The sequence below is a fragment of the Corvus brachyrhynchos genome, unplaced genomic scaffold (assembly GCF_000691975.1).
Source record: "Corvus brachyrhynchos isolate BGI_N302 unplaced genomic scaffold, ASM69197v1 scaffold253, whole genome shotgun sequence".
In the NCBI taxonomy this organism is placed as follows: Eukaryota; Metazoa; Chordata; class Aves; order Passeriformes; family Corvidae; genus Corvus; species Corvus brachyrhynchos.
The window spans coordinates 555,624-577,669 of record NW_008237231.1 but is presented as its reverse complement, the minus strand read 5'-3'; the positions used below and the strand labels follow the sequence as shown (position 1 = coordinate 577,669).

At 39.1% G+C, this 22,046-nt stretch overlaps 1 protein-coding gene across 1 annotated transcript in view; it reads left to right on the top strand.

The window, feature by feature from the left end:
• Window positions 1-21,639, top strand: part of GUCY1A2 (guanylate cyclase 1 soluble subunit alpha 2) — a 144,948-nt gene extending 123,309 nt beyond the window's left edge. The window contains exon 8 of the mRNA XM_017729497.1: window positions 5,229-21,639. Within this exon, the coding sequence (XP_017584986.1) occupies window positions 5,229-5,436 (208 nt within the window). The 3' untranslated portion in view covers window positions 5,437-21,639. The remainder of the gene's footprint in view (window positions 1-5,228) is intronic.
• Window positions 21,640-22,046: the final 407 nt, after the last annotated feature.

Here is a 22,046-nt window from a genome sequence, read left to right as displayed (position 1 = left end):
GCAATTAATGAGGTATAGATGTAGTCAGGGTTTTTTTTCCAGTCTCCTGATGTTTATAGCATACATAGAAACTGAGGGAGAAATTAAATCCCACTAAAGTTCAGAACCAAGTGCACTGATTTTTAGCATTACAACAGCAAATTCATATCTATACAGAGTATTTTAAGAGCAGCCTTCCAATATTTCTAATGAGTGTGGTAATAATTTATTATCTGTATTCATATGGAAACAAATGAGCTGGTTTATGTTATCAAGTAGATCCCAGCTGGTGAGGCAAGCAACACTTGTTGCCACAGAGGAAGGGAGCAGCAGTGCAACAGGAAACAGTCTTCTCATAGCCTATTTGGAAAGCCATTAAATAAACTTTCCTAATTATATCAATTAATAGGGTGATGTGAACAAGGTTAAGTAAAGGCTTTACAGTCCTTTTAGAGTGAGGACAGAAAGAACCTTTTTCTTTTGTTTGTCTCTCTCCCTGTGAAAGAGAGCATTCCTGGAAGACTGACCTGGCCAATGTGCTTTTCTTGGTGTGTACTGTGTTTAGGAATGCACTGCATAGTGTCCTTTGTTGTAGAGCATTATATTTCTCTTAGAAGTTTAGTTCGAATTTTGGTCTCTACAGACCAATTTTTCTAAAGCAAAGTTCACGTTGAAGTTTAGTTCTGAGTGGGTGCTTTTGTGCTCTGATTCAGCAATCCAGTAAGAAGTACAGAAGTCTGACATCTCTGAGAGATGAAGAGATAAAGAGTGGGCATGGAGGGAGTAAGAATCATCATAGGAAACATGCACTCATTATAGGGGGCATTGCAACAAATAATTCTGTAAGAGCAAGTCTCTGTTAGTTCAAACTGGAGAGATGAGCAATCACCATTTCTTAGTTCAAATTTGAGGGCTGGGCCATATGAACCATATGAAGTTTAGTAACGGCAAATGCCAGATTCTGCATCTGGCACTGGACAACCCTGCTTGTGTATATAGACTGAGGAACAAGAGGCTGGAGAGAAGCACTGTGGAAAGGAACTTGGGGGTCCTGGTCAGTGGCAAGTTGTACACGAGTCAGCAGTGCCCTGGCAGCCAGGAGGGCCAACCCTGTCCTGGGGGCACCAGGCACAGCATCACCAGCCGGGCAAGGGAGGGGATTGTCCCACTCTGCTCTGCACTGGGGCGGCCTCACCTCGAGTGCTGGGGGCAGTTTTGGGTGCCACAATATAAGACAGACATTAAACTATTGGAGAGTGTCCAAAGGAGGGTGAAGGGTCTGGAGGGGAAGCTGTATGAGAAGTGGCTGAGGTCACTTAGTTTGTTCAGCCTGGAGGAGACTGAGGGGAGACCTCACTGCAGTCTTTCTCATGAGGGGAAGAGGAGGGGCAGGCACTGATCTCTTCAGTCGTGTGACCTATGACAGGAGTCAAGAAAAAGTCATGAAGCTGAGTCGGGGGGTTTAGATTGGATATCAGGAAAAGGTTCTTCACCCAGAGGGTGGTTGGGCACTGGAACAGGCTCCTCAGGAAAGTGGTCCCAACACAGAGCTCAAGAAGTGTTTGGACAACACTTTCAGGCAGATGGTGTGACTCTTGTGGGTGTCCTGTGCAGGGCCAGGAGTTGGACTCTATGATCAGGATGGGTCCCTTCCAACTCAGCATATTCTATGATTCTGTGGTTTTCTGAATATAGAAACTCTGATGAAGATGTGACTGTTTCTTGCCAAGATAGTTTGAAATATAAGTACTCTATCATTTCATCTATGTGAAGAAAGAGCTACAGCTCTTAAAAGCATCTTCAAGGTTCCCACTAAGTATGATCTCAATTTTCATTCACACGCAGACCTCCTGAGTTTTTTTCTTAAATGAAGGAACTGAAAAGAAAAAAAGAGAATAGGATAATTCTTAGATCCCCTCTCTTTTTGTCTGAAAGCAAGAGCATTTTCACCAAGGTAGTGACAGAACAAGGCTTTAAAAAGCATTGGAAGATTTCAGGTTAGGAGGAAAAGGTGTCAAAGTTAATCAACTGCAAACAGCGTTTAAGAAATCCTTCTTCCCCTGAAACATCAACAAAGAAGATAAGCTGAGGGCAGACCTAATTCCAGACAATTTATAGGAATGCCTGAGTACCTGACCCTCACAATTTGAGCTCACAATTGTAAATTGTGCATTGAACCACTTGAATGGAACCCAGAATTTAGAACCTGTGAAAAACCTAGTATAAAAATACCCTTTGCAATAGTGCCCTGAAGGGAAATTCACAGAAGTGATTCAGAAAATACAGCTAAGATAAATGCTTTGGGATATTTTCAGACTAGTTGTTACATGCATATTCCTGAACTGCGGAGGTTGTGTAACTTCAGCTTGAGCTCTCTGAATATGGGACAATCTGGGGACATTTTTTATACAGTTTAAGCAGGAATTTAACATAATTTGCTGAAGGTAAAGGATAAGATTGTGCTCTCTGGGTAGATTGTTCTTTCAGGCTTTCTCAACGGGTGGTCTGACTTGTTCACAAAGGAGTGCTCTGAGAATGGTCCACGAGGTGAGGCTGCCAACCAGAACTGAGGGCCACCACCCAGGAAGTGTTCCAGAGCAGAAGGTTTTACACTGGATCTTCTCCAGAGCCAGAGGGGATTGCAAAAAATGGATTGCATGGGATAGAATGGCTTGGTGGGCACCTGGTGTTCAACCAAGGTCAGCCCACCACAGGGTGGCTCAGTGCATATCCCTGGGGACGTGCAATATTCATTCACCTGCTTGGCTCAAGCATCTTCTGAGGTTCTTTGTACCCATGAAAAGGAATTCAAGAAACTTAGAAATGGCCATGGCCACCAATTGCTGTTGTTTTCTTTTTGATATCACAAGTGGCCTAAAATCAGAGGGGAAGATTTCTGCAGAAAAATGTCCTCACCCATATGCACTGAGAATATGCAGATAACTTGTTTCTTTAGTATATACACAAAGATATAAGAAATCAGAGGCAATTTCTGAACTATGAACTCATTCTCAGTCTGGGAAGCCAAGTGTCAGGACCAACATATTATTTAAGGAATTTGAAAAACCTGTTCTTTAGGAGAAAGCTAACAAGAGGCCATTTTCATCATGATTAAAATCTTTCTAATAGTATTATTCTATGAGCCAGAAATTTCTTTTTTTTCCCCTTGAAAGTGTAAAGTAAGTAGGATAGAACATAATTATAAGTAACTTCTATTAGCATTTGGTAACAAAGGTTTCCTGCCATGCTTGCTTGAGAGCTGAAATATTATCCCAATGAAGGTCAGCTGGACAATTTCTGATTCTAATATTTACAATTAAAGCCATGCATCTGATACAGGGATGTGGAGTCTATCACAAGCCACAGCAGTGGAGGAATCTTCAAAAGAGTAATTGTCTATCAGCCCTGGAGCATTTCATTGTAACCAAGTTGCAATTCACAAAACAAGTGAAAATAAGATGGGTAATTAATGTCTTGCACTTCTTTTCTATGAGGAAATAGTGTAAAATATCAACTAATCTTAATGCCAGCCCTGACCTGAATAAAAGAATATAGATATGATATATTTTACAGTTTTGGATTTGTGTAACTGTCATTAAAATTACATGATGTTAGACTCTGATAAGGAAATCACTGATTTTTAGGAAGGCTGGATGCTCCATAGTGAATAGTCAGTGTGGGGAAGAGTAGCTACAGTGAAAGCTTATAGATATAGCTCAGAAAGTTCTAAGATTTCAGCTGTTAATGTGCAGAAATCTGGTTTGGGAAGCTGTGAAGAGTTATTTCAGTATATTAAGGCTGTAGTTTGGAAATACAAAATATTTACTGCAAACATTGCAGAGATAAAAAGAGAGAAGCTTCTCTGTAGAGGCCTCCACAAACACTCATGCAATTTAGAAAAGATTGCAGTATTTTGATCATAAAATTGACAATCTGGACTTTTAAGTACACACTAAAGATCTCCACAGAAGTTCAAAGGTAAAACTTTGTTTGATTTATAACTAAGTGGTTATTTAAAAGCTGGAAAGAAAATGCCTTTATATTTCAATGAGCTCACACAGATTGTCTCATGCAAAACCCATGAAAAGTACTCAGTGAAGGAAGTGCCATTGCATATACTGATAATCCTGCAAAATTCTCCTGGCAACGGGATTCATTCATTCATTTACTTTCCAGAAATCAACTTTACAGACATTAAATAAACTACCTATTACAAAACTACACTGAAACTTATAAAGTTCTTCCCAATTATGTTTTTGAACTTCAAACTGATTGATAGAAAGAATAAATATCGTTGGAGGGAAAAGAGGAAGAATGCTTTTGTATATCCAACTGTGCTCAGAATTTACCACTGTCTCAAAACTGCTCTTTTCAATGCTGCAAGGGATTGAATACCACTAACTTAATTTACATAAGTAATTGGAAACGAAAATGTATAGAGTTATTTCCTTTATTTTACACGTTCAGCTAGTTCTAGGGATGATACTTGATAAAGATGCCCTAAATGTTCAGGTCTAACCAGGCAGAGATTTCTGCATCATGGCTAAGGTGGCAAATGGCAGAAGGCAGTATAGTCCGGGCTGTGGTGTTGTACCACCTGAGCAGGCATGCCAGGAGGTGGCTTCATGGCTCCAGGGAACCTGGATCCCTTTTTGACCCAACCAAATAGCCTAGATTAAACCTATGGGTACTTTGATGAATAGTGTCAGACTTGCTTCTGGTGTTGAAGCTGGATTTGCTGTATTTGAACCCAATTTATGAAATACATGACTACGGAGTGTGAGAAGGGCACAAACTGACCTCCCTGCTTTTATCTGTGAGAGCTCCCAAGCACTGCTGCCTTCCAGTGGGAAACCTGCTGGTAGCCGTCACTCTGAAATGTTAATTTTTGCCCAACTGACCAGGCTGAAGTGTTCTAATTAAGCCAAATGATTTGTTCTGGACAATGACCGTTACGGATTTGGTTCTCCTTCTGGTACATTACTTTCTGAATGCTGACACTAATTTTCAGAGAATATTTTTTTGAGCCATTCCTTCAGCTGATCTCCGTCAACAGAGCTCCTTGAAGTTAATGATGATAAGTTCCTATATATCAGCTGAGGATCCTGACTTAGAATTTCTTTACATGTTACTCATTTAGTGTTAACTCATTTTTTACTTGGTTGCACATAGGATCCACCTCTTCCAAAGAGACATTTCTGGAATGTGTTTTACAGTGTTTTATATCCCTCTGTTTTGTTTTTCTCTAGGCTTTTGAAAAAGGAAGAAAATTTTATTTTTATCCCTCGTTCCCGTGAAGAGCTTCCAGAAAACTTTCCAAAGGAAATTCCTGGGATCTGTTACTTCCTGGAGGTCAGAAGTGGTCAGAAGCCACCAAAACCCTCCATCACATCTGCCAGAGTGAGAAAGGTGTCTTACAACATTGGCACCATGTTCCTCCGGGAGACTAGCCTATGAGGCCTGCTGCAGATCAAAGACTCGTCAAAAAAGCACAAGCCCAGAACTGGGTCATGACAGGGGAGTTGGAGGTTCTTTGTATTTCACTGCCTTCTTCTGAACAGGCAGTAAAAAGCTCCATGTAATGTCAGGCAATAATCATTTTAAAAGGTGGGTAACTGCTGTCAGTAAACAAAGTGGAGATAGGGAAAAAATATTAAACAATGTACTTCCACTTCCAGAGGAATTTCTTTCATAAACTTCAGTCTGGCCCCTCTATGGCAAACAAAACAAGAAAACAAAACCCCAACTCTCAGATTAGAGGTTGGTCTTGTTTTGTGCAGAAAGGATGATGGTTCTCTGTAGATTTGCACCAGCTAAGCAGAATTGAGAGTCAGTTCTGATTATGCATTCCTACATTTAATGTGTTCTTCAGTAAGGTAATGATGTTTTTTAACTTTATGAACAAGCATTTCATACATATACTGTAGAGCTATTGTAACCTTCCTGGCAGGAGGAATTATGAGTCAATACAAATATTGTAGGAATTTTACCTATTTTTATACATACTTCACTTTCTGGATAATTACATTCCACATACTGTAAGCTGAGTGAGCTTAGATAGCTTTTCAGAAGAAGTTACTGTATATTTCATACATTCTGCCTATCAAACCTTATTGTTATACAAGTGGGAAGAAGGCATTTCTTGACTTTTTTGGCAACAAAATTATCAATATTTACAGAATAAAAACCCCACTTTGGTAAATAACTTTATCTGATTTTTATGCTAAAGCTTTAGATGAGCACTGTCTTCTTATATAAAATAATGTTCAGTATTTGTCCTACAGTGTTGTATGTCCAGTCCTTCCAGGACAATGCAAACAAAGTGCGGAAGATCAATGTGTGGACAAAAAAAAGTTCTCTTCAGCGGGACTTGTTTCCCCTCTAAATTATCAGCCAAACTGATTTTTGGTAGAAGCCTGAACTTTTCTAAAAATTTGGTCTTGTGAAACCTTATTCTGAGGAATTCCAGCAGACACTGGAAGCTCTCTGGATGCTGGTTTTCCACATCTTTTAATAGGACTTGTGCTCCTAGTCCAGACTGATTATTGAAAATCCATTCTGTTAATAACAACTGGTCATTTGGAAACTTCCTCTATTGTTGGATTGGCTGAAGGTCCCCTGCTTCATCTAGTGAAGATCAAAAAAAACACCAAAAAGGGGAAGGCAGTACTTTTCCAGGTTTAATGCAAATGGCAGTTCAAGATTTTTGTTGGTCAAAGACGATTAAAAAAAAAAAGGCCAATTCTTTGCTGTTGAAAATTAATATAGTATTACTGCCTTCAATTAATCCACTTCAAGCAAGATGTATATCTGGCACATTTTCAGGCATTGTTTACTTCTCAGGTTTTCCTTTTCAAAAGTAATGGTGGTCAGTTTCCCTGTGCGGGTGTGCTGCCTTTGGATCATACTGGAGTGGGTGATGTTGTTCTGAGCTTGTAGATTTTTAGTTTAAATCTGTGCCGTGATTGCGAAGTGGCTTAGCTGTACATGGGCTTCTAATCACTTTAATCAAAGATAACACTCAGCAGCAACTAGGAGGCATGAGAAACTCTGCATTTCTCTAATCCAGAACAGAAATGAGTTTGCTTATGGATTTAGTAGTCATAACATGAGGCACCTCTTGAAAATAAGTAAGTAATTTTCACCACATTTCGAGATTATCCAGTTGGATCTTTCTGTGAAGGGAATGACAGTTCTGTATTCCTCCCCTTTGACCAGTAGCCCCTGTGAGTATGAGATTAAGTCAGCATGGCACTGCTAGCTTGTGCTGAATATGTTTCAGGCTTCCTTTCCTTGAAGCCTTTCTGGATGGGAAAGGACCGTCTTGACCCTTTACAGACTTCAGCATACAGAGGACATCTGAATTTACTATGCAGAGGTGATTTTTTCCTTGCCTGAGGAGGGTAGATGCATGGGAATTAGCCCAGAAACCTATTTTAATGCAAATTCCCTCACTTTCTGGTAGAATACTGATGTTAAAGATTTCTTTTATTGGTATTAGAGCATTCTTGGGATTAGAGGAGTTACTCTTTTATCTACCTTGATAAACAGCATATGGAGTTCTATGGCCTATCTGAAAAATTACTTTCAAAAACTGTCCAAGCTTGAGGTTGCAGAATTTCTATCCAAACTACAGATCTGAGAATTTCCTGCACAGGATGACAAGTTTTAGCCTATAGCCATTAGTTTGCACATACACAGGATGTAGCATGCATTTTTTACCCTGGGAACACCAGTGAGATGTATAAGAATCATAAATGGATCAAAGTTCATGTTTCACCACTGAAAGAGGAATGACACTTTGCAGCTAATAAATCCATAGTTCTGATGTCATTACTTGGTTCCCTAGAGTGAAATTTTTGCAAATAGCCATTAGTGGATTTAGATTTCAGTCTGACTTCTCTGGCACATCTTCATTGTTCAGTAGGTCAAAGTACCAGCTTTTCTGGCCAAGCCCTTCTTCTCTTCTCACCTCCCACAGTCCTATGTGAAGAGTACAAATGTAGAGGTTTAGACCAAAAGCTTGTAGTTCATACACTTGTCTCTTACAGTTGCCAGTAAGAAATGTCTGGGTTAATTCTGCACCTCATCTTGATCAATGAAAACATTTTCATAGCAAATGATGAGTAAATGCTAGTTCTACTAGCAAATTGGAGAAACAGTCAAAAGCAGTTTGTATCACCATCCTCATCCTTTCAGAGACTGTTTGTTGTATAAGGAAATTTAAAATCAGAGAGATCAGTGTGAAAACTGAAAACTGGTATCAGTATCACCATGAATACATTGATAGTGTTTGCAAATAAATCATCTAGCCCCAAATTAGAGTAGACCGACTGTATAAAATATACAGTCTTTGTTTTTAATAAGCTTATGTAAAGGTAGCATATCTAGAACTACAGCACAGATGCTAAGTATTGTGTTGTGTTATGATGAGGGAAGTTAATGAAACTAAGTGTGGGCTCTCTGGGGACATTTTTCTATGTCAACGTGAGGAAAGTGTAAAACAAATTCTCAGCACTTTCTAAATTAGTAGTTGCATCTGCTGCCTTTCATATTAGGTTGCAAGGTTATTTCATTGGACACCTTTACAAAGTTAAATGAAACTTATTATAAAGATTGATGTTGTCATGTCAATTAGGTGGTATTCAGACTCAACATTTCTTCAACAACACTTATTTTAGTGATAGGGAAAAGGTTCTCATTTTCCTGGCATTGTCTTCATAAATAAGGTTCTCAGAATTTTATACCTTGAGATGATGAGGTGGAGAGGTTAGAGGTGCTGAAATGGTTGCAGAAATCCGATACTCTAGTTGGAATTTTTTTTCAGCATTTTCCTTCCTATAAAACAGATGATCTTTTGTTCCTCTGGGCAAGAATTTACATGCTTATGTTTCTTTACACCGCTGCCAGTAGCCACATCTTCTGTCTTGAGCTTCTGTGCGGAACAAATCCACCCTCTCTGAAGAGAGAGGGAGGAGATCTATTTCTTACTGCCTGTACAAGGCAAAGGGGAGGTAATGTGAGGACCTCCCTAGCTGGGTTCATTCTCCTCTTTGTAGTCTGTTTCTTGTACAAAAATCACGAGGCCAAAGTAAAGAGAGTCATTTCCCCACAACACATTTTACAGATCTTGTGTCAGATTTTTCCGTCTACTTGAAGCTCCCCATCACGCAGGCTTTTCTGTGATGCAGTGCATAAGGTCATGAACTCAGAGCAAAAGGAAATAGTGATGCAGTGCTAGGGTGGTGGATAAATTTTGTTCTGCATCCCTCTGGTAAAATTTGCCATTCAAAGACAAAAGCCTCTGCATGGGAGAATTGCTGCTGAGCCAGGACTCTCAAAATGTGGTTTTCTTGCAGGATCCCAAAGGATATTTCATTTTTAATTCCAGAGAGCCAATAGTCATTAACTGTGATTGTGGTTTTAGCTTCTCTGTTCATTCCCACATACAGTTTCAGATTCGAGTCTGTTTTGAAGCCTGGAAACATGCCTCTGCAAACAGAAAACCAAAGCTCTTAAAACCTTGGAAATCTTGTATGGGAATTGCCTGTTTTGAAGAAATCCTAGTGATTGAGTCAGTAACAGTCCATGGCAGTTCATGTGTGTGCACATGCCATTTCACACTGCTATCTCCTCCTGTGCTTACAGTGTTCCCTACCAAGCCCGACAGCAGGATCAGGCATATTGGACATCCCTCTTCCATTTTTTCCTGTATAAAGCAAGCAGTGCAAAACCACTACATGCTGCATGCATTTAAGAGTATCAGCACTGCACTAAAACGTAAACTCTGATAACCAATTTCACATTGTATATTACTTGCTCTGAATAGATCCTTCTCTCAGGCTATTTAAAAATGAATGAAAAAAAATAGCACTCAAAACTGCTGTGTTGGATTGCAAATGAATTTGAAACCTGCATTGGTTGTTGGGGCAAGTTGAATTGCTGGACAGCTTTCTGATTCTTCAGCTGCCACAAGCTGTCACACGTGCGTGCTTCATGCAGACCGTCCTGTCAAGGAGTCTGTGATCCAGCAGCAGCACTGTCAATTTAGGACATATTCTGAGTTTTCCTCTTCAAGTCTCAGGCCACTCCCTCACCTCTGCTGAGTGCTCAGAGCTCACTGAGGAGAGCTAGTTCCCTGTCCTAATGCAGTCTTAGATCTTCTGGCTTCATTTCTGAATTCTGGTGATCTTTTGCAAAATTGTGCATGTGTAGTATTGGAAATAGCAATGTGCTTAAATTAGCAACAAAACAAGAAGCTTAAAAGAGCTTGTCAAACTCAGAGACAGTTGGTTCCTTTCCCTCAAGGTAATGCATTATTCATCATGCTGTACAGGATTGGGGGTGCCAGTGACAGGAGAGGCTGTGGATGAATTGAAGATGCTGCGTGCTCAGTAGACTCAACAAGTAGGAGTTGATTGGCTTCTGCTACTGTTAATAATTCCATCATCTTGCATGGTATGTCCTGCTCTTGGTCAGGGTTCTGCTCTCCAAAACACTCCACTTTCCTTCCCTTACCACATGTGACATAGATAATTCCTATTGTTGTTCTTATTAGCATATATTGTTGACACAGCTGCTTGTATCTAAAGAATAACTGGGATTAAAGGGCTGATCTTACTCTTCTTGCAGCAAAGACAAAACTGCTACAGTGACACAGCAGGCCCTCACATCCTTATAGAGGGAAAAAACCTCAGTGCAAGTTACCACTGATGTATTTGGGTGAAGTCAGTGCATTAACAGCCCATGGCATGTTTTTAGCTTCCACAAGCACCAAATTTATCTGTGCAGATAGGATTTACTCCTTAACAATGTTATTAATTTGCAGTGCATGAGCAGGCTTACAACAAAAATCTGTGAAGTGTTTAACCTCATATACATGATTGATCTTTTGTGGCTTGGCTGTTAATCATGCATGAAAGCAAGAGGAACAGTGAAACTGAGGAATGCAACAATTCAGTCACAGGCAACAGATCATTCACCTCTGCAGATGCTAACTTGTTCTTGTGGCTTAGGTTGACCTCCAGTTATCTGTGGTCCGGGTCAGTATCACTGTGTCACTATAGTAACAAAATGGCCTCTAAAAACAGCATGAGGCATCTCAGTCTGCTTCCCTCTGGACTGGGGTTCACATGAGAGAGCCCAAAACAACATGTGATGCAAAGTGGCAACTTTGCTGGCAGCCTTAACAAAAGGATCAGTGGAGGCAGATGTTAAACCAGCTGTTTGCTCCAGGGATTTTAGTTTCCAAAGGCAGAGTGAGGCCTTTTAATTCAGACATTTTAATTCAGATAAAAAGAGAAGAGAGGATTTCAGAGAAACAAGTGTCTACCCTGGCTAGCAAGGAGGGAGTGGAATTAACATGAATTAAGAGGGACACACTGATTACCTTGGCTGCAGCAGGGCCTTCAGTGTCTGGCTCTCTTTGGCATTCCAACAATCAAGTTTCTTCTAAAAACTGGACGACAGGTAAGCACTTCAGGCACTTGTCCCCTCTGCTTTACACCGAGTGTGAGGCTGCCTAAATCCTTGAGTGTGCTTAACTTTCTCAGTGACCGCAGATGGCAAACTTAGACTAGACATCTGTTTCTTAAGATGGCCAAGATAAGTGAGACTGATCCCACTGAATTACATTCTTTTCAGCCCAAGTGCTGTGTCTCAGATCTTCTGTTGTGCTGCTTTTCAGCATTTTGCATTGGCCAAAATCAATTGAATCAAACTAAGTGTCAGAGGGATAGATAAGCATATTCCAGGATAAATAAAGGGTTACCACCGTAGCCATGGTGACTGTCACGAACATGGACTATTGCAGTTCTGCAAATCTCTCCTAGTGTCTGAACCCTTTGCATATAATACCAGCACTGCCAATCACAACTCTGGGATGCCATTAGGAGTGTGATTTAGAAAAGGTTTTGAGCTTTGAGCCCCTAGCCCAGTTACGCAAAACCTCTGTGCCACGTTCACCTTAACTGTATGCCAGAATGCCTGCATAAATCTTATCCCAAGATGATAATAACATATATAGATTCTAAAGAACAGAGAGATAGTTGGTAGGTTATTATTAACACACATTTTTTTGTGCTTTTGTGAATTTGTAGGCCCAAAATTAGCCTTCCATTAGCAGAAGGTCTCACATTGAGCTACTTGTTTTCTAGGCAATTATTCCTTAGCAATACTCTCTAATGACTACTCTTGAAGCAATAAATAAAGCCATGCTAATCTCTTCTGTGTAGGCTCCTGTACAACACCTATCACCTTAACAAATCGCTTTCCAGCAGGACATTAAATGGCAGAATAACACCCTGGCATGTACTATTTGTCTTTTCATCCTCTTCCTCAGAGAAGAAGAGCATGTAATGGAATAATTTGATCTTATGAGGTGGTGTTTTTTCGTTAGTTTTCTAAAAGTGTATGTTGCTACTTACTTAAATAAGGAAGAGCAAAATCAGAACTATAGACCAGAATTAGAAAAGATTCTTGGATGTAAACAGTATTTTAAAAGACTGCCCACAGAGCAAGACTAGTCTCACATCCTAAAAACAGCAGTACAGGTAGTAGATGTAAGATATACCCAGGAATGATAAACAGGAATAATTAACCAGGCAGGTGTATAGAGTGGATGACCTCTGTTTTATACACAACAGTAAATAGATGCTAAAACTGATTAATACCCCCAGAGGGCAAATACTGTTAAATCCATTTTGGCTTTGTTTATTACCAGTACATCTCTAAGGTATTATTTTTTCCTTCCCTAATGAGATTGGAACATACTGTTAAATCAATATCACAGTTTCTGAGCTTACTGCAAAAGAACAAGCTTAGGAATAAATAACCATCAAGGAGAGATTTTTTTAGATGTGAGCCATTGCATGAGGGAACGGATCATGTGGAAAAGAAAAAGGAGGTACTGACAGGTATATTTATTTTAGAAGTTTCTATGGCACTTCTGGTTGATTGAAATCATTCTGAAACTGTACACTGAAAGCATGGTTGCCCAGTTCAGATTATTTGCATTTGCTAAGGAGGTAGCATTTTTAAAGTCGCATTAAGGGGTATACTTCTCAATCCCATTTTCTCTGCTTAAACACAGCCTCTTTCTGAACATTGAATCTTTGCTGAATGATCCTGAGGTTTTAAATGCCTAAATAAGTTTTGGATATGTGGGTCAGAAATCCTCCCTCCAAGTTAAGTCCCATAGGCTTGTCAGTGTGTAAGTGTGTAAACATTCCTCTCTGGAAACTTCTTGTAGGTCCTTCAAGTATATAAATAAGAAGCATCTGAAGAAAGTGAAGTCTGTGTGTAGGAGAGGGCAGCTGTACATAGATGTGCTGTTGATGCTAGCTCTCATCTGTTTGGAAGCTGGATGACGCATAGATTATTCATAAAAAATGCAAGAAAGTATTGTACATAATGTCATGAACTCTGAGGGCATAAGGTTGAATTTTAGAGTCTATAATCCTTAAACTTTTAGTGGAATTGCATGAGAAATGCATGATTTTTGAGTTTTTTATTTTAAATAAGAGTTGAATCTCTAGTTACAGAGAAGAATTGTGGGGGAAAAAGAAAGTCTAAAAAGTCTAAATGCAAAATGCAAAGTGTCCTGCTTTTTTGTATTATTTGGCTTTTCTGTAGGACTAAGAATTCCTCGTTGAGTTTCAATACTGAATGCAAAACTAGATGTGAAACAGAGCAAGTGAGGTACTTTGCCAACTGGAAATTTGGAGGTGGTAGTTAGAATGTCTTTTAAAAAGTGTATAGGGATAAATGTTAGCACTTCTTAAAAAAATGGAGACTCCTTTGCTCTGTAAGTAAATATTGTTTAAAAACACCTAAACAGAAAGAAAGCCTGGAATAGTGTTGCACCATAATAAAAAGGTACAAAGTCTATGAGATAATCCACAGTTCACACCATTCCTTCAGAAACAGACCTATGTATGGAGTTTTCAAATGCACATTCAGCCAAGAGTTGTCTGTAGTCAGTGTCCAAGGAGGTAGTATTTCACCCAGCAGCTTCTGCAAAAATGCCATGCAGATCATGTTGGGTAAGGCTAAGATTTAACTCAGTTGTTTAGAGCTTATTAAGAGATAGAGAGCATCCCAGAGCCAAGCGTTAAATGTGCTTACTGACAGGACAGCATTGTGCCTTTTACTGAAATCTAAAAAAAAACCCCATTCTAGACAAAATTACCATCCTAATACATGACATTTATACTGCCTTGCTGGAAAATTATCACTTCACTAAGTTGCAGCCATTAATGTCTTTGATGCTAGAATATTCCTTATTATTCCTTTGTCTCACTGTGCCCAAGTTGCACTGGGGTCCGCAATTGCACTGGGATCCTCTAGAGGACCAAGGGTTTGGGGAATTGCTGTAAATATGAGTGAAATTCAGCTGATCTGTATTTAGGTATCTTAAATTTATGTCTGGTCTGAGCTAGTCTGGTGGGTTCCCTCTACAGTCAGTGCAGACATCCTGGTGTTTCAAAGATTGAGCTTTCCTGAAGAAAATCTTAGGGATGAGATAAACCACTGCCTTAGATATGCTCTTCACTTTTCTCCCCAGTGACCACTGTGTGGAGGTGGAGGACTAGTTCAGATTAGCTGCTGTGCTGTAGGTGAGATGAATTCCACTGCTGTTAAGAATTAGAGGATGTAAAGAATAGAACATCAAGTACTTATGGAGACAAATACACTGGGGCAAGGGCCAGGCTTCAGCCAGGGATTCAAAGGGATGTGACAGTAAAATTATTAATATTTAAGATTTTGGAAGTCTGGCTAGGGGGTTTATCCTAGTTATAAGAACATTCCTTTCAACTTAAAACTAACAATCTGTGATTATTGCTAATTCCCCACTTTTTCTCTAAGATAACACTGGTGTATTATCTGTTATATCCACCAAGAGCCATCTCTCAAAACCATCATGTTATTTACTGCTCTATTCTTTCTTGGAATAGCTTCTTAATAAATCCATCCATCCCAGAACTGGATATATATTTTTTTAAACATTGAAAAGATAATTTTTCCTCACCAATTTTTTTTTCTTGAAACAGTATAAACGGTGTCTGCCATCACTTGGGAAAGAAAGGGGAGCAGAGGGTGAAGTGCTGGCTGGACATTCTCTCACTATGATCATAGTTACTAATGCTTCTATCTGACCTGTCCTAAATTGTACTTGTGTTGTTGTGCACTTGGAGAACCCAGATTCTCCGACAGGAATTTGTGTCATGCTCTGCACCAGAGAGGAGTGGGAAGAACCAGGGCTGCCACTCTGCTACACTGCTCCCATCTGTCTCTGTTCTGTCTGCAGTTGCCATTCTGATCCTTAGACATCTGTGGTGATTTTCACCGCAGTGACGGTCCGTGGGAAAGTTCCTCTTGGGAAGAATCAATAGTATGCCGTCCTCCACACTGTGAGCTGTTACTCTCCAGAGAAAAGGGATTAGAAGTAGTATTGTCCTCAAGAGCTGAGAAAACTTGCAGATTTTCCATGTACAGTAAACAGTTTCTATAATTACCAGGAAAACAAAACAGAGAAGCAGAGTTGTGCAGCAGGGCCAGCCCCTCTCATACACACTGCTGTGATAATGAAATCCAAACCCTGTGGAATTGCAGGCACATTATTCTCACTTGCTTTAAAGGTCAGCTAAGAAGCTGATTTCTCAAATGGGCTCATAGCTCTGAGACAACGTAACACTAGTCATTTCTTCCAACAAATTTCAGTTGTCAGAGAAACTGGATTAGTAGCTCATGGAGCTAAAAATAGACACTATGGGCTTGCCAGAGAAGGGTGAATTCAGTAACAGAGGTGAAGGTACATCAAAATATCATAACATCTGGAGACAAAGCAACAAAAAATGCTCAACTGAAAGCAAGTTAGCCATAACATTGCATTAAAAATAATTGGAATCACAAAGAAGAAGAATGGCAAGGTTTAGTCTTAATTCTGTTTTACTGACCTTCTAAATCCACCTTGCAGTTTCTGCATTATCTGATGAATCAGTTTGGCCACAGTCCCTTCAAAGTTTAGTACCTCAAGTTGGGCACTAAAAGTCATGTTAAAGCCATTATTTAAATACTGAAAAAGAAGTTTTTGGTTTGACATTTCCAACTTCTTTGCAGGAGGGAGGGGGAGATAATTTATTGCTGAATTTATTCAACTGAAAAACAAAAACTAAACTCCCCAAACCCAAATCTAATAACAGAGCTACAGTGAAAGCAAATTTCCAAACCTCAGCATATCTTTACTAAAAAGTGGATATTATTTTCCATTGCCTCAAACATTTGCATTTTAAAGAATTCTCTTCTGTGCCATGATTTTGCAAGTTCGTATTGCTACTTGCTTGGATTTAACAAACAAAACAAACCACTTCTTCATTCTTCTTCAGTTACTTATTTTCTGCAGCAGAGCAATTCCACCATACTGTGTTTCACCCTGAAGGAGCACCAATCCACTGTAAAAGGGAACCTCAACCTGTTCAGTCAAGGTGAGAAATTCTGCAAGGCATAGGCTGGGTCTCAGCTGAAGACAGGGCTGGCAGTAGTTGCATGCAGTTTCTACTATGACTTAAGTAATTCTTATGTATTCACAAGCTGACCTATGCATAGCTCAGGAATAACCTTCACCACTTCCTTTAGAAATTCTTTCTGTAGTATGTGTCTTTTCTGCACACCTGTTACAAACTCTCTGCATTTCAGATCTGAGGCATTGACAAGTGTAGGGTATAAATAATAAATTATGTCAGCGAATCAAATCACTGTGAAAAACATTTATAAAGTATTTATGTTCATTGTCCTTTGGGTATCTTGTAAACTAGAATTCTTTTTGCAAATTTTTGTTCTTGCAGAAGTCCTTATTGTAAAACAAGTCAAGAGTAATCTTGATTTTGGGGTTCAATTAGTATCAGTGCCATTTATCTGGCAGTCTCTGTACCATTATTTCCAGGGTGTTAAGGTTCAGTGGTGGAACAGAAATGTCAGGACAAGCAGCACCAGCAGTTATCTGAATCACGTCCTACACATTATGTACACATTCCATGGCATACTTTGTGTTTTATAGAACATGATATGATTGCTTAAACTTGTAGAAATATAGTTAGGGATCAATAATACAAAATATATGGACACTGTCTGATAGCTATCTTGAGATATTATGGATATATTACCACCTACCCTTGGGATTACTCTAAGCCAAATCATGCACCTTTAGCATTCATCCTTACTTCAGTGAAAAGCCCATTTTCATCCCTTTCGTTTTTAAACTTGAGTTTCTTTAGAGCCCAGAGATTATTGACACAGGTATTTTTCAGCAAAGTATTTTAAGAGAATAGTAACTGTTTTGTTTGGGTTTGGTTTTTTTTTTTCCTGACTGTGGTGGGCTCCACTGCTAGGACTGACTTTGCATTCTTTCTTGATATGAGTTTAACCTTTCCCAGGTTACTAAAATTCTGCTAAAGTTCTTCTTTGCAGGATCCCATAGTGTTTTGAGGAGGCTATGTATATTCTTTTTGTACAATTCACGGATGCAACACATAAATATTAAGGCGTTTTCAGATCACCATTCTGGACAGTCCAACCAATTATTTCATAGCCACAAATAATCCCCTTATTCTCTTTGCAAGTTTGCTCTGCTTCTATGGCCAACCTTAGAGAAGGAACTGAATGGTACTAAAAATAATCCACTGGTTTATATTTATATATTTCAGTGGGATAAATTTGTAATAAGGAGAAACTTTTGCAAAACCAGCTAGTATTATTGTCATGGAATTCACAGCCTGGGCCTACCAAGTCATAGTTCAATCTCTTCCCAAAGCCTTTGAGAACAAATTAAACTTTGAATGCAATTTCTAGCCTAGAAGAAATGATAACGATTTTCCAGTTGTCTGTGACTGTGATTCTGGTTCTCCCATCTGATCAGGAGTCATGAAATTCAAGGAAGTGTGAATGGAAAGTCATTTCTGATACTTGTTTAAACAATTTTTTCAGGAACCAGCTGAAATTGGTGATTTAACTGGTGATTCATTCAGGCTCATCTTCATTTCCTCTGAAGGTAATGCCAGAGGACAATTAATTTTGATGTCTTAGAGTTGTATCTTTCAACTTTTCCCTTTAATTTCGGTATTGACAAAGTAAAATCTGAGGGCTAATTCTTATCTAAGGTGGTCACAAACATCTGTAATAATAGAACCAGACATATGTGAAGATAACTTGGATTATTGTAGGAAGATGGATTTTCACCTGAGTTCATGATGCTCAGTTCTAGGAGTGGGAATTTTAGGAAGAGTTACGAGCCACCCATTGCTGGTGTGTCATTTACTGAGAGCAGACCACAGGGACAGAACTGTTTGGTAGAGTGCAGTTTTAATCTTAGCTTTATGAATGCTGAGGATTGCTGCTTGTCTTGTTTCAAACTTCTCTGTTTTGGATGCTGGATAAAAATACTTGGTCCTCCTAAAATGTGAAGATTGACCACCTCAAAGTGTGCAGTCCTTTGGAAATGGATGAATATCCCCTGGGTGCAAATGCTTTTTGTGTAGTTCGTAATGCTGTGTCCGCATTGTCCTATAAAGCTTCTCTGAAGAGACTTGTACAAGCGTTCTGCACTAACAAGATTACAACCTTGCACTATCAACAGTGGTTGCTTAGCATTAAAATAATCTTGGATGCCATTATAGAACACTAGAGCTCTATCAGGGCTTGGAGCACTGAGACGTTTGCCAACTGAACCTATTTGTATAAAATTTCTTGCAGACAAAGGATAATCTAATTAATGTCAGTATTTCCATTTTAGTAATACGCAGAGGAGGTAAGGCAGCGTCCCTAGAGTTTTCTGTCAACTTAATGGTTAAGAGATTAATTTTAGTACTCTCTAAATCTGAACATTATTTTAAAACATCAGCCTCCAATCTATTGGGAAGGGATGGGGCAGGTTAGAGTTTTACTGTCAAATGGCATGAACAGAAGAGCTCAGAAAGCATATAAGCCAAGATCTTCCCACACTGAAATCAAGGGATTAATTGCAAAATTGCGTCTGATTACTTGTCCTTAGCTAGCTGTTCAGCAAAGGAATACACCTGCCAATTGAAGCCGAGTCCATACAAACTATCACATGCTGCATTTCAGTTTTTGTATTGGGATTTGTTTGGCAGACTTAGTGATCTGGAAGTTCCAGTAAGTCCTCTGGTTGAAAGTTGCTATTTCAGTTATGATTGATTCCCCAAACCAACTGAATTTATTACTAACCAAAGACATACCTACTTGAAAAAAAAAACAAAAAAACAAAACAGTAAAGTTTGGTTCTGTCATTTATGTCTTTGACTGTGAGCAGTTGAAATGCATGATGTATGTACTAACCAGGCCTGTGCTGTGGCATTGAACAAGTTATTCAAGGCTGCAGCACCAGTATAACACAGCAGAATTCAGTATTAATCCCTCCATGGGAACACGAGTCTATGTAAAAACTTGATGTGCCATATGTGTAGGCCATGGGAAAATTGTGTGTGCAGTGAACTATATACGGTCTTAAAAGCTTTAACATTTGTACTGCTCTTCCTATAACAGAATGTATGTCTTGATAGCTGTTGATCCTATGAGCTTCTGAAAAAAAAAAGTAATCTAAAGTTTATTCTTCTTGTTTTAAAATTACTATTTTGAGTCTAACTGTTTACACAGACCTGCCTACAGCAAAGGGTCTTTCTTTGTACGTTGCTGGGAAATGGAAAAGCAGATGCTATTTGTAAATTTTGCAGGCTTAGAGAGATCAGTGAATGCCTTTCCTGAATCTCCTCCTGATAAGCCACTTCTATTTTCTAGCAAATGCAAACAGTGCCAATAGCCTGGGCCTTTTTAGAGGAAACAACCAACCTTATTCTGTTCCACTTCTATTGATACTTCTTAATTTTGTCTTTTTGCCTCCTTTTGAGTAGGCTTTGGTGATATGATTCTTCCAAAGTGTAACTGAGGACAAAGTTTGCCTTTTTTACCCTTCCTTTTTCAAAGCCACTGAAGGCCTCAAAACAAGAAGAAAAAACTTTACAAAACTCATGCAGGTAAGTTGTTAACAGGCAGCAGAAGGATGAAACAGCCTTCTCAGAGTACCCCAGACTGTCTTTTAACAGCATGCCTGCACTGTGTTGTGACTTGACATCATGCTTTCATAGTGTGACCTGCTACAATGGTGTTTGTTGCAATAAGGTCCTTTTAGTTTGTCCTAAAAGATTTTACTCGTTTGTCATCATATTAGAAACATAATGTACACTCTATAAGAAAAGCAATATACAATATACTATACATCTTCTATTTCAATGCCTCTAGTTTTAGCCTAGTATTCATATAAATGTTTATAATTGAAATACAGGTTTTCTTGTTCTTCACAGGACCAAGCAAAGTTTTGCCTTGTCTAAATACTAACAGAAACATTTCTATTCAACAAATACTCTCTTCTCATGCTTCTAGTTTACTTGTGGTGGGCTCCATCCTACTGATTACCCATTAATGCATTTGAAAGGGAAAAGTAATGAGCTATTTCAGTGCATGACCTTTGCACAGTACCTGATTCATAAATAGATCCAAAATTTCATTTATGAGTTACTAGTGATCAGCAAAAGTGACAAAAAGCCTTTGAAGTTCAGCTGAGGAAATTCCGAAGTTCTTGCTTTGCCTATTCAGTTTTGCAGTTTCTTGAGTCATTATAATGGATATATTTGATGAAGCCTTTGCCATAGACACTGGCACCTTCATAAAAGTTGTTCTAATTTCTGCTTCCAGTTATTTGTGGAAGTGTACTGTACTGGAGAAATTATCTGGATTTAAAAAAAAAAAAATCATACAGGTTTTCTTCAAGACAGTTCTCACTTTCTTTGACCTCATCCTGTGGTAGATAGCTCACTTTAATTAATTTTTGTCATATTAGTAGCACAATATCCATAAAAAATGGTTCTCCAGAGAAACCTCACTGAAAAACATTTTGATCCTGATTGTGACCAGGATGCCTCTATTTCAGAGCTAAGGCACTGAAGAGGTGATCAAAGAAGACAGAATATTAGGACAAATCAAGAAATTCTTGTGTATATGGTTAAAAAGGTGGTACAACAGGGAAGTTACTGAGTTCTTTTTTCCCTCATTAAAATTTGCTGATACACATAACAGCTGCTTGCAAAATATTTATTTCTTCCTTCACTGTCTTTTTTTTGAAGCCAAAAGATCTCCTAAGCACAATATGTTACCCAGTGGCTTTGTACGAATAACATGGCAAATACATTCCAGATGCCAAGTCCATCCAGACTTTAGTAGTCCCAAAAGTAGCTAATTCACTGGAAGTCATTGACAGAGCTTGTTCTTCTGAACACTGTTATAACACAGTATGAAATGCACCAGTTCAGTGACGCTGTTGGCTGCTCAAGATACCACCCAGACTATAGTTATTATTCTTCTCCCATTGCTTAAAAAGAAAAAAAAATAGCTTAAGTTTGTGTCTCTGCATTACTCAAGTACGTGCAGGCTGCATCTGGTAGTATGTTGCAGACTTGCTTTCCCATGGCAGAGAAGATGGTTTATGCCTATTGTGGTACCTTTTTTTTCTGTCTGGAATTCTTTGACATCTCTTCAACCATGTCAGTAGATTTTTTTGGGCTGCTCAATGCCTGGAAATCCTGGATTAAAGGCCACACTAAACACGTGCATGGCAATTCTGCATCTCAGGTGAGAAGTTTTGTATGGATATTTTAGGTTTATTGCTAGAGGTAGACCAACTTTTCCAGTTCACCGGGCTCACCTTATGCTGCAGAGCTGATGTGTAAAGGCACAACACATGTTGACACGTTGCTCAGCTAGGGCAGACACATGGTCATGCAGTTCAGTGTGGCAAATCCTGAGGAAAAATGGAGTATGCAGTAATTGGAATTTCAGATGTTGGCAGGCGTACATGATTTGTACCACCTACTCTCTCTTGTGTCATGAAAACTATCTAGAAATACAGGAAAATAAGAAGGAAGGAAAGAAAGAAACAAATGAGGGCAATTGCGAGGCAGAGCTCATTTATCAAATTTCGTGTTCCAGATGTGGAACTAAAA